At 33.9% G+C, this 12,298-nt stretch overlaps 1 protein-coding gene across 1 annotated transcript in view; it reads left to right on the top strand.

Moving 5' to 3' along the window:
- The window catches only part of GBE1 (1,4-alpha-glucan branching enzyme 1), a 106,722-nt gene that overhangs the window by 22,904 nt on the left and 71,520 nt on the right, over window positions 1-12,298 (top strand). Inside the window, exon 5 of the mRNA XM_026045014.1 lies at window positions 11,408-11,533. Coding sequence (XP_025900799.1) covers window positions 11,408-11,533 — 126 coding nt within the window. The remainder of the gene's footprint in view (window positions 1-11,407; window positions 11,534-12,298) is intronic.

The following is a 12,298-nucleotide window of genomic DNA, read 5'->3' as shown; positions in this document are numbered from 1 at the left end:
AAAATTTCTGTCAAACATCTAGGACGTTAAAGGAGATTAAGCAGTAGATGTTAGTAGGTTAAACCAAATGAAGAAACAGAAGGAAATTCATTATAGTTTTAAGCATATTATCAATTGTTTCACAAGTATCCACGAATATTATAAATCCTCTTTCTTCCAAAACTTAAGGGAAATATCTTTGAGCTGTCAGATACCACAATTGTTATGTCTAGTGCAGATATATATAAAGACAACTAAATATTGATAGAATTGATATTTCTAGGTGAATTCTAATCATTGAGATACATTTTTGAGAATTGGGAAACGGTAAATGTACTGAAGTCATTTAAAGATTAGGAAAATAATTTAAAAAAATAGGAATTCTAACTTTTGTAACAAAATGTAACTTTTAATAAATCTGTTATACTTCCATGGCTCCTATTAAAGGAATTAATAAATTTAAAAAAGCCTGAAACATTCTTTTGTGCTGAAAATCAGAGCTTAGGAAAACAAGGAATCTTTTGAAATGTTCATAAAAATCCAATGGAAATGAATACTCAAAATGGATTTGTTTTATTAGTTTTGCTTTTAGACCTGTCTTTAATGGCAAATCTATAAAAGTTGTTCTAAATAAAGATATATGTGGATTTCCTGAGACTCAAAGTTAATGTGATCACCAAACATGTCCATGAAGCTGGACAGTTATTCCCTCTGCCTATGAGATTGATTGCTTTTTAGTACCTGTATTTCTGTTTATTTTTATGTGCAGAAATTTGCACATAAAACTTGATTGAGAAACTTGATTGAGAAACTTGATTCATAAGTAATCATAGCAGATGATTAAAATAATGTATAAAATAGATAATCAAAATGGGCCTCACCTATATGGAATTCCTTCTAGCCTCACCTGTCACTTGGTTAATAGCTTTTAATGATGCTGTTTGTTTTGGTACTTGCACAGTGTCTGTGCAACTTAACATAGCAAACTATCTTCTTTTAATACTTTCATAGTATTAAAAGACTATATCTTTTAATATATTTATAAATTACACTTAAAGTAAAATAATTACAACTAAAATAAGTAAAGTAATTCTAAAATAGTTCATCTATCATGAAACCCCAAATAAGATTAGTATATTTAACACAATAAAAACATACTTTATCGTAATATCTCATGAAGAACTTGAGAATTTGGATGTAAACAGAAATTACTATGAAGATCAAGGATCTATTTGAGTAGGTAGGCACTGTTGTCACAGAATCATAATTTTTAAAGTTTATTTTTGCCAACGTTTAAGTTGAACTAGTCAACTCTAGACACTTTAGTGACTTGATTGATTGGTGAAAAGAGAAAGAAGGCACCTCAAGAAGGTCCTTGTCATTAGCTTCTGTCTTCAATATTTTCATCTTCTGTTATATGAAGGCAAATGCTGAGTTCTGAAATAGTGACAAGGTCATTTCTTTTACATAAGTAATTTCTAAGCCAGAATGGAGAATGCATGGAGTGTAGATGGTGACACTAATTTAGATGAGGTCACAAAATATTTTCATAGGAAAATGAGCGAGGAACAAAGGTCACAAACTTTTATCTTCTTTTGATAGTACTAGACTGTCTACTGCAGCTCTTCAGACAGTCTTCTCATAACTAAGCATAGACATTGAAGAAGGTGAGTAATWAAAAATGCTTATTATAGATATTTAGAGACATTTCTGTGTCAAGGAATGAATGCTTCTAACACAGTTGAGACAGATTCCCTTGTGAATCATGATATTCATTTACAAAATAAAATGACCTGATGGAAGAAGAAGAAAACAAAACAAACAAACAAAGAAAAAAACACATTTTTTTTTCTCCCCTCCTTTGGCTCAGGATTAGTGAAGAGCTTAGTCATTTGGTGAACAAACAGAATTTTGTTACTTCTGATGGAAATGTTGTAAGTGAAGCATAGCTTAAAAAAAAAAAAACATGGCCTTAAAACTGTGAAATGAGGGCATAATCCTCTCTGTTTTTAATAAAGTGAACCACTGTTTACCCTACTTCTTTTTTCTAATGAAGGTGATAGTTTGGTTTGTTTGTTTTATGGTGGCAWGTGCGTCACTAACAGTGGTGGTATTTGAGGGTGAGTGTGTTTATGTTTTTGCAAATGAAAATGATTTTTTCTATATTTTTCTAAGTATTCTTAATCTTTTATTATAGAATATAGCAAGCTTTTACAAAAATTCAGATGGATGGACTCCTTAGTATCATCACATGCTGTCATGCATTTGCAGTTTATTAATGACTCCTCCAATTTCTTTACACTGCTTATTTATAAATAATTCAAATGCTATAAATAAATAGTTTTTTCACTGTAGTGAAATAGTAAATAGTTTTTTCACTGCAGTTCATAAGATCCTAATTTCACACATATGAGTAGGTATTGATTAGTTTAAGAAGCCTTGCTTAAAGGTGCTGGTAAAAATTGAAGTATCTCTTTATCTGTAGTGGGGAACTTGTTAACTTTGTTATAGGAATAGTCTTCAATGAGGACCAAACTAAAAACATGAAGAGCATCTGGAAAAGAGTATCTAGTAAGAAGTTATGTACACATACAAAAAGAAATCCCAGTTCCTGACTGCTAATCAAATTATTAAATATTTGTTACAAACAATTAAGAAATTGTTTTCTGCTTGTTGTAAGAAATTGTCTTCTGCTCCAGGACAGAAGGTAGTTCAAAATACTAACTGCCAGTATTTTAGAAGCACTAACTCTTCTAGAGATCTAAATAGCTGAATCACTAAGTCATTTTATCTGGCAGTATGCCAGCTAGATGCATGACATTAAAATACTGTATACAGCTGAATCTTATCTGTATACTCATTATTTTTAGTTTAATGAAAGTATTTCAGGGTTATGCTTCTCCTGAGATACCAAGTTAAGTGTCTGAATTGCTGACCTGCCTCTGTAATGTACTTATACCAGTAGCATGGCAAAGAATAGGAGGCCATCCATAATATATCAATGAAGATTCAACTTTTTTTTCATTTCTCTTGGAAGTCATATTAATTAACTATTAATAGGAAACTCTCTGATTGTATATAATTTAGTGTAGATAGCTTATAGACAATTGATTTTCATAGTTAAAAATCAAAGGCAGCTGAAGTCTGTTAAAATAGTAGCATGTTAACATAGTGCTCTTTCCCTGCTATTTCACTCTTGCATGTTTCAATAGCTTGTGATTGTTTCATAATTCTCATTGGTACCAAGCTGGTACAGTGTTGAGGCTGACACTAGGAAGAGCAGATCAGTACAAATATTGACCAGATTCACCATGTTTGACCTTAAGTAGTTTTGTTGTCCAAAAGTATAATGTTAAGTGGTATTTAAAAAAAAGAAAAAAAAAAAAAGAAAAAAAAAGAACGAATGCCTGTTTTTGAGTGAGAACATTTAGAATACGGTAGTCTTGATAAGTGTTTAAAATTTGCATCCATAAAATCTTTGGGGGAGGATAGTTGATTAATTGTAAAGAATGTTATCCAAGGTTCATCTTCACAGTTTGTATTTATCTAGTCCATAATTCATAGTAGATTCATGTTTGACTTGAACTTGAAGAGGAAAGGGCTATGATTAGCAAGTATATTAACTAGAGCTGGGGAATCAATATTAGTAGATAGATCAAGGGTACTTTCTGTTGAAACAGATAGTGATGCAACTGACCTTGCTGATCAGGAAGTACAGTATGATTACATTGGACTGTTTTCAATTTTCCTGTTTCCTCCTCCATGTTGATGGGATGAGGGACAGAAATGTACTTATTCAAGTCTGTAAAGTTCCAAGTCATTTAAGGTGCATATCTTAAATGATTTCAAGCAGGGGGAAAAACAACAAATTTGAATGAACAAAGCCACAAATTTGATCAAAYAAATTGGTTCAAATTTGTTGATCAAATTTGAACCTGAATCAACAAATCTGGCTGTTGAATGAGTCAAATGTCTGCAGCAGRATGGTATATAATGATCTATATTGGTAGGTGTGTGGTGGAGGAAGGAGCAGGTGGGGATTTTGCTGACATTTTGAACATCAAGGAACTAGTCTTAAATGAGATGCACATTTTTTTCTCTTATGACTTAGACCTCTGTGAACCCAAAAAGGAAATAAGCCATTAGTTAAATGTAGTGTTGTTCTTTGCTTTGTTGTTTGCTTGCAGGTCCTGGCCTCTGAACAGGTTAGCGTAGGTTTTAGGGGCTTAATTTAATTTAACTGGTTACAGAAGGATTATTATCTCCTTGAGAGGTGAATAGCCCCCTGAGTTTGTTTACTAAAACCAAATAGGTTATGTGCAACTGCTCTTGGACACACAGGAGTGTTTACAGCAGCATTGAAATACTGGAATCAAATGCCTTGCGTCTCTTTGGAGTCTTTTTTGGTAGACTGAGCCCAGAATTTCCGAATATTTTTATTTAGTTCTTTTGGCAGCCTTAGTTCTCCTGACTAGATTGTGCAATTCTTGGCAGGTTTTACTATTGAAAAAATGATTTCCTTTTACCCATGCAGAAGATCTGTTGTTTTAATTCATATTATTAGTATATAGTGAAAGATGTTTCTGGAAAAAAAAGGATAGAAATTTCAATAGAATAATGTCTTGAAATGGGACTTGAAGTCTGAGAGTCATCTTCAGTCTATATAAATGTATGCACACTATCTGTTAAAACTTTTAACATGTTTGTCATTTAGGAGTCTAATTTTCAGCTCTACTGAAGTCTGTAGTTCTTGATTAAAAGAACAAACAAACAAACAAACAAACAAAAAAAAAAAAAAAAAAGATTATCGTCCAGTTTTGGTATCCCAAATCTTGGATGCCCAATTCTGATGTTACTTGCCTGTATCTTTCCTATATGAATGGGAAGTGGGCATGGGAGTATTGCAATATGAAACTGGTACTGATTGATTGTACAACTAAGAGGAATTATTCATAAGGAATATTTCTCGGAGGTGGTTTTACCACGAATACTTTAGCAAACCAGAAAGCAGTTAAGGCACCTGATGATGTGTAGGGCAGATCAGCTGAGCGCCTCCATTAAAGATGAACCTGGAATACAGGGAATGCATCCAAACTCTGTGGGTTTTTTTTTTTTTTTTTTTTTTTTTTTTTCCTGCTGGACACAGAGTAGGCTGTGATCCAGGGCATGAGGACTCCTGATTTGATGGGGAGGGAGACAACAGAGCAAGAAGGAGGATGGCAACGGAAGGACCATTGGTGTCCATAGCTAGCCCAATTATTTGTAAAACACAGCTGGGATGTGTCTCAGGCAATGGATTCCCTGCGATTGTTCTCATTGCGGGAAGACACTTCCTGCCACTGGAAAAAAAGATGTGCATGGGGACATCAAAAGGTGATCGTGCTGGGCCACAGTCACCCAGCCACAAGGTGCATTATGCAGCAGTCGCCCCTTATACATTACAGTAGAGGATAGGTAACGTTTAATGCTTGGCTGCTGCTGTTACCTACTTCAGCAGTTTCTTTCCTGCTTGACACTGCTTGAAACAATTCTTAATAAGTTAGGCTTATTGCATGTAAGGAGCTATATTATTATGGCTGCTTTTCATACTATTCTACCTCAGGCTCCTCAGTTATATAATACATGTGAATATTTTTATATTAGGCATATGAACTTACAGTCTTAAGTCTGTCATTGCTGTTATGTTGACTTAATTTTGGTTAAGTTACAGTAGGAAAAGAAGTATTTCTTGGATTATTTCAGAGATTCCAGTTTTCCTTGGGCTTTTATTAATTTGACTTGTTGAAAATTTTTCAAAATCTCAGTTGTTGACTAAAAGAAAAACTGCTTGAATGCTGTACTGCAACACAGTTGCATATGTAGTTTTCCATCTTAAAAATATATCTCTTGTCCTTCAACACATCATACATCTTTATGTAACTAACAGTTAGGAAGCCGAGGTTCCCCCACGCACACCTCGAAATCCATTTACCTCTGCAGTGAAGGTGATGATGTTTAAGTAAACTGTCCATTTTAGACTTGTGTCTATAGAATTCTACTGGGCACATTTCCAGATGATATTGCTGTTACTTTTTAACAATGTTACTATAATTGTCTTGATTCTTTTACTGTTTCCTGAATCTGTGATATCTCTGTCAACGTAGGTGTTTTGACAATACTAGGCTACTTGTCACCATTTTCTGAGTTATTTTAGATTAAGATACATGCTGTGCTTTGTGTTTCAAGTAAAGCATAGATGTGGGGGTGGGGGAGCAGAGGGATGTAGTACAAAAGATATATCTTTTCCCTCCTCCACTCTTACAAACTAATGTATTTTTGCATTGCTGACTGCAACTGAAATGCTTAATTCATACATGGAGTTATATCTCCCTCTTTTGGAAAATCAGGACATGACTTGCTTTAAAATAGGCTTTTGCTTAATTGTTTTTTTTTTGTTTGTTTGTTTTTCCTTTTCATAAAGCCTGATGGATAAGAAATTCCGTTTGAAGAAATATCTAAGAATCCCTAATTAGCTCAAATGACAATATATTTATATAAAAATAATCAGCACAACAAATACATTCCTACTGAATGGCTTCTGAACCACCCATAACTTTGTTGTTAAACACGTAACCATCTTCAAAATGTTACTGTGTTTCCAATAACTAATGAGTAATTTTTAGAAGATACCTGGTGTAAAAGCATGTGTCCAGCAGATTTCTTTGCTTAGAGGTTTCTTGGGAGAGAAAATAAAGAATAGCTTCACCTCGACTGACATTTTTACAGTAATCCAGAGATGATGGGGAAAGGAGGGAACTCTCTCCCAGCTCCCCCCCCCCCCCCCTTTTTTTTTTTTTTTTTTTTTTTTTTTTTTTTTTGCCTGCTCTCCTGCTGTTTTCAACGTTTATCCATTTGGTATTGGTACTTCTGATTAGGAGAATATTTCAGTGGTTCATCAGTCACTGCTTTGCTGCTAGTAGGCTGGCTGTTTTCCTCCCTGAGGATGGAGTGACCTTGCAATATTGTTTGGTTCTTTGCCATGTCGAGCTGAAGTGTTGAATGATTTCTGATTCCTTCCCTTCTTCCTGCCTCCCTTGAGCTTGGGGGCTGGTCATGTTGCAGTAGCAAGAGTTGTAAGACAGTAGTGGAGATGCTCTACTTGCTTACTCCATCCTGTCTGTATCTCCAACTAACAAAATAGGCTCCCTTCTTATATCTATAAACCTCAAACTTTTATTACTGATTTTATTCTAAAAACTGCTTACTGGCCTGATTCTAAAAACTAAAAATGCCAGAGCAGAGCAGCTTTGTGGAGGCTCAAGCAGTTTGCAAGAAGAGCTCTCATGATACTTAACTTTTTACTACAGTTTTCCCTTTAAAGCTTTTCTGTATTATGTTTAGTTTCAGTTTGTCTTTGCTTTTCAGGCTGAGTTGCTTAATGAAAAATGAGAGATTGAAATATTTTTGGCATATGCTAAAGATATGAGAGAAAAGAAAGGGACAATGAGTGAGAGTGACTGAAACATACAGGTATCAAATTGTGGAAGGCAATATTTTAGCCATCACCATTAGAAGTAAGATAGAAGTTAGGAAGTATCATTAGAAGGAAGTATCTTGAACTTTAATAATAATAATAATTAAAAAAAAAAAAAGAGAGATTAGGCTGCAATAAGCCAACTGAACTTGCCAGACAATATTAATTGAAAAACCTTATTCTGGCATACATAGTTTTTTGGTTGAACTTATGTTCAAGCCAAGTGTATGTTGCCAAGTTAAGGTAGTGTTTATGCCTGAGTTGTCATGGCTTTTTTATTCAGGTGAACTTGTCTTGTAAATATGTAATGAATATGAAGCTAATATAGTAAATGGAAAATATAGAAATGATGATGTATTTACACTTAGGCAATAAATAAGTCAATGACATTTGTGTATTAAAGCTAGTCCACTCTATCATGTTAACTGTTTTTAGTCTGATAGCCAATTTAATTTTGTATAAAAAGCTACATATTCCAAAACAAACAAACAATCCATTTTTTTTAAGCTATTAATGTAAAACAGCTTATTGGCCATGTATATCTCCAAGTCATTTGCATCCTCCCTTCTTCTCTTCAACTTTTTTATATGACAAATAACTATATAGCAAATATCTTGAACTGCAAAATATCAGATGATTTTTAATTTTTTTGCCAAAATTCCTGCAGACCTTAATGCACAAAGACATTAAATATTTTTGAACATACATGAATGTGACAGGTTAAAACCTTATCAGTGACTTCAAGGGACCTGAGGAACCTTTAGTAAAATGGATAAAAGAGGGAAACTAAAATCAAAGCTTGTTTTTCTTAAGGTTTCTATATTTAATCTTTTTCTATGATGTGATTATGTCTTATTTGTTAAATAGCAGTATTGCTTTAATAGTAAAGCGTCTAAACGTACACTATTTTCTTGCCGATTATGGCACAATTTTCCCTGTCATAACAATAACAAAATTGTTTTGGGCTTTATTTTGCAGATGGGTTTGTGTTTTGTCTAAATCCTTCTTGTGAGCAAATGTTCAAGTATTAGAATTGCAAAACTTTCAGCTCTTTTGTTTTCACGTGGTTTAATGTTCATAAAAATGCCAGTGCGTTCCACTAAGTCACAGTAGGTTATATGTTCCCTGAATGTCGGTATCTAGTGGCATTTTAGATGCTCTGAGACATCTATAAGAAGCTGGCAGATGCGCTGCAAACTGTACAGAAGACTCGTGCAATTTTTTAAAGGCAACTAAATGGAGTGTGTAAGGATCTTCAAAATGTTTGTAAAGTTAAGGCAACTGAATCTCTGTGGTCCTGCCTCAGAAGTGTCATTAAATTAAATGAAACTCATTTCAGCTTCTGAATTACTCCAGTGTATTACATTACAGTCTTTGCTGTATAGCACTAGTCTACACTCAGACTCTAATAAACACTCAGACTCTAATAAGACTCTAATAAGACAATCTAAGAAACGGCTTCTGTCAAAGTGTTAAATGTTATCAAAACAGACCTAGAAGCAGACTATATTTAGTTTTATCATATGTATTCAATAAATTTGCCAAACCTCTGTGGGCCCACAGGAGGGACATATTCTGATACTATTGTTCTTGTGAGGTTTAAGTCCTGATTTGGCAGGACTTTAAAATTAGGATCCTTTTTGAACTGCATCTATGCACCTGGTTTTAGCATACTTATTTAGCATAACTTACATCTTTTTACTATTTTTGGTACACAAGTCCACTACTCTAACATATCTGTGGATGCTGTGTTGGTTTTACTCTAGTAAACCAGTGAAGAACAGGATTCAATCTCATTGACTTGAGTGTAATCATGATCCCTTATCTGTGATAGCTGACAGGTCTGGTGATGTATTTTTGCAACTGCTATACACATCTGCTGGTCCAGTTAATATTTTAAAGGTTGTGCATTTTTCTTGACTATACTACAGTGCAAAGCTCATTATGATGATTAAAAATGATGGCAAAACCAGGGGTATGGTAGCGTTTATACCAATAGTAATATGGTGAGATTCAACCATAGCTATTTTCATTATTTAGTGGATTAAATTAAACAGTCTGAATGACTAGTTTCAGTATTTTACAACAAATATTTTGTTTAACCTCCTCTATTTAACCTCAGGTTAAACCAAAATTAAGTCTTATCAAACAGTGTTTCTATATCTAGGCTTTTATAGTAATAGACAATTTTTTAAAACAATTTTACATACAATTTTACAAAGTACAAGCTATGTAAAATTTTTACAAATACCACTGTTAAGAAGCCTGTGTAATATAAACTGTACTAGATACTGGAGAAAAGAATGCTGAGATAAACAGCTAGATATGATTATTAAAAGCAGTGATTATTTCTATTATGTAAATTGCAACAAATTAATAAAGCAAGTAATAGCACCATCAGAAGTGTGATACCAGAAAACAGTTTTGGTTGACTTGATTAGCTTGCAAGTTGTGTTAAAGCTCTTAAATGGAAAGGTCTTTCTGCAAATTGTTTCAATGTTACAAGACCCTTATGGCCAGTTTTGCTATCATTGTTTGCATGCAAAAAACTTCTGCCAATGATTGCAATAACTACTTCTTAGTGCTTTCTTAGTAAGGTGTTGGTTAGTCTTTCTCATCTTCAATTGTCAGTGAAGCTGAACATGCCAGAGCCATTAGTAATACAAATTGGACATAGGAATTTCATTTAATTGACTTCTGGTTGCTTTACCACTGTCGCAAGCCTACATTGCATGCATATTTTTCATTGCATTTTCTCCTGTGCTTTAACTAAGGATACAGGGAATTCATCAAAATTGTCAGAGACACCTGCTACAGGTTTAAAAAATAAATAAATAAAAAAAAATAAAAAAAGGCAATTAGTAACTGTTTCCTTCCACATAGGCTGTCAGGCAAAGTCAGGAATTAAGAATACAAAAAAACAATTACATTTGGGATTTCTCCTTACTATATGGTACTATATTGGTAGCTCTCATTCTTGGAAATGCTGCCTTCCCTCAGCCCTCCAAGATGAGGAAAACTTCAATTGCTTATACATTTTTAGTATTAGAAATTTACAAACTTTCTGTTTTACTGTCTTAGCTTTGTGTTTTAGAAGCCAAAATCATAGAATCATAGAATGCTTAAGGTTGGAAAGGACCTTAGAGGTCATCTAGTCCAACCCCCAATCCCTAGCAAAACTAGATTACCAAAATTACCCTAGTAATTGTTTCAGAATCAGAAAGAATGATTATTTATTTTTTCATCTACCCTGTTAAACAGAGGGCAGCAAATAGGGAAAGCATAATAGTTGATAAGACTTTCCATTATTTTGTCATTAGAATAATAGAGGCATTCAGAGAAACTGCAAGTCAGCAGAAGAAAAACAACAATTTTGCTTTTATTCTTTGATTACTTCTCAGACTGGAAGCTGTTTTGTACTTGACTTAATTTGTGATTCTGGTCTATACTATATGAACCATAACTTGCTGAGCACTGTAGGAGAAATTAAGATGTTAAAATGGACGTAGTAGATTGCTTAAGTAAACAAATCGCTGTTCTCATCTTGATAGCATTACTCTATGTCTGTTAAACCTTAAGAATGGAGAGGAAATGGCAGTGACCGAGGAAATGAGAAGATAGAAGTATTCCATTTGAGAAGCCTTTCTTAACCTTATTTTTATAAAGCTAACATTATGTATCCTCACCTTTCAGCTCCATCTATTGAGTATCACTCCTATGTCTGATAGATCTGTTTGTGATTACTTGACAAATCTGCTCTGTGATCAGGGTCATTCTTTCTTGTCCTGACTTGTGTTCTGTATTTGTATGCTTACTTAGATTTCTGTGTGACACACTATTTCATTCTCTGTGGTTTATGCAGTGCGTTATATGAATTAGATGTGACTGCCTGGATGTATTACACTTATTTTACAGGTGGTGATCCGTGCTCAAAACGGTGAACTCCTCTACCGTATTTCACCTTGGGCAAGATATGTAGTCCGTTATGAAGAAAAAGTGAATTATGATTGGGTACACTGGAATCCACCACTGCCATATATAGTAAGGCTTAAACATTTTTGATAGCTGTGTAATGGTGTGTATGCTGTATCACTTCATGCTATTTAGAATGAGATATCGCTGCTTGGAAAAAAAGATGAAAGCATTTCACAAAAAAAGAGGAGTCCAGTGGAATAACTACCTGGGAAATGAAGAATGTGTGTTAAAGGTATTGACAGAAACATCTGATGTTAGGTGTTATGCAATGTGATAATAGGTATTTTAGAGTTATTTTTTTCAGTCTTATATGGTGGAGTATTAAACAGATAATTATTACAGTGCTAACTTCTCATATCTCAAGTCAGCTCAATAACTGTTCCTTTTTGGTGAAAGTGACTGTCCGAAAGAGAGAACTGTTTGTCAGAGCTGGATGTAAAAATGAGTTAGTTGCAAATACAAAGCTTAATACTTGAGTAGTAAGTCAATGCCATATGGAAGCAGAAAGTCCCTATAAAGAACCTTCTCAGCCTCCAGTATAATACTAGTTTCTTTGTATCAGGAAAATATTTTTAGGAATTTTAAAAGCCCTCTTTTTTTATTTCTAGAAGGGAACAAATTCCTGTTGTATATATAAGAACAGTCTGGATAGGGGGACTTCAGAATGGCAGTCTAATGTTCTTGGACTTCATACATTTCTTCACACATTTGGACTTCATACATTTTTGTGAAAACACAAAAATGCAGTCTATATCAGAAATGCTGCAGCCACTGGTGTGAATTATAATCTTTAGGACCTGCCTTTAGGATCCTTTAAATCAAGTTGTTATT

This window comes from Nothoprocta perdicaria, unplaced genomic scaffold (genome assembly GCF_003342845.1).
Source record: "Nothoprocta perdicaria isolate Ctin4 unplaced genomic scaffold, notPer1 scaffold_394, whole genome shotgun sequence".
NCBI classification, from domain to species: Eukaryota; Metazoa; Chordata; class Aves; order Tinamiformes; family Tinamidae; genus Nothoprocta; species Nothoprocta perdicaria.
This window is presented reverse-complemented; position numbering and strand designations above follow the sequence as displayed.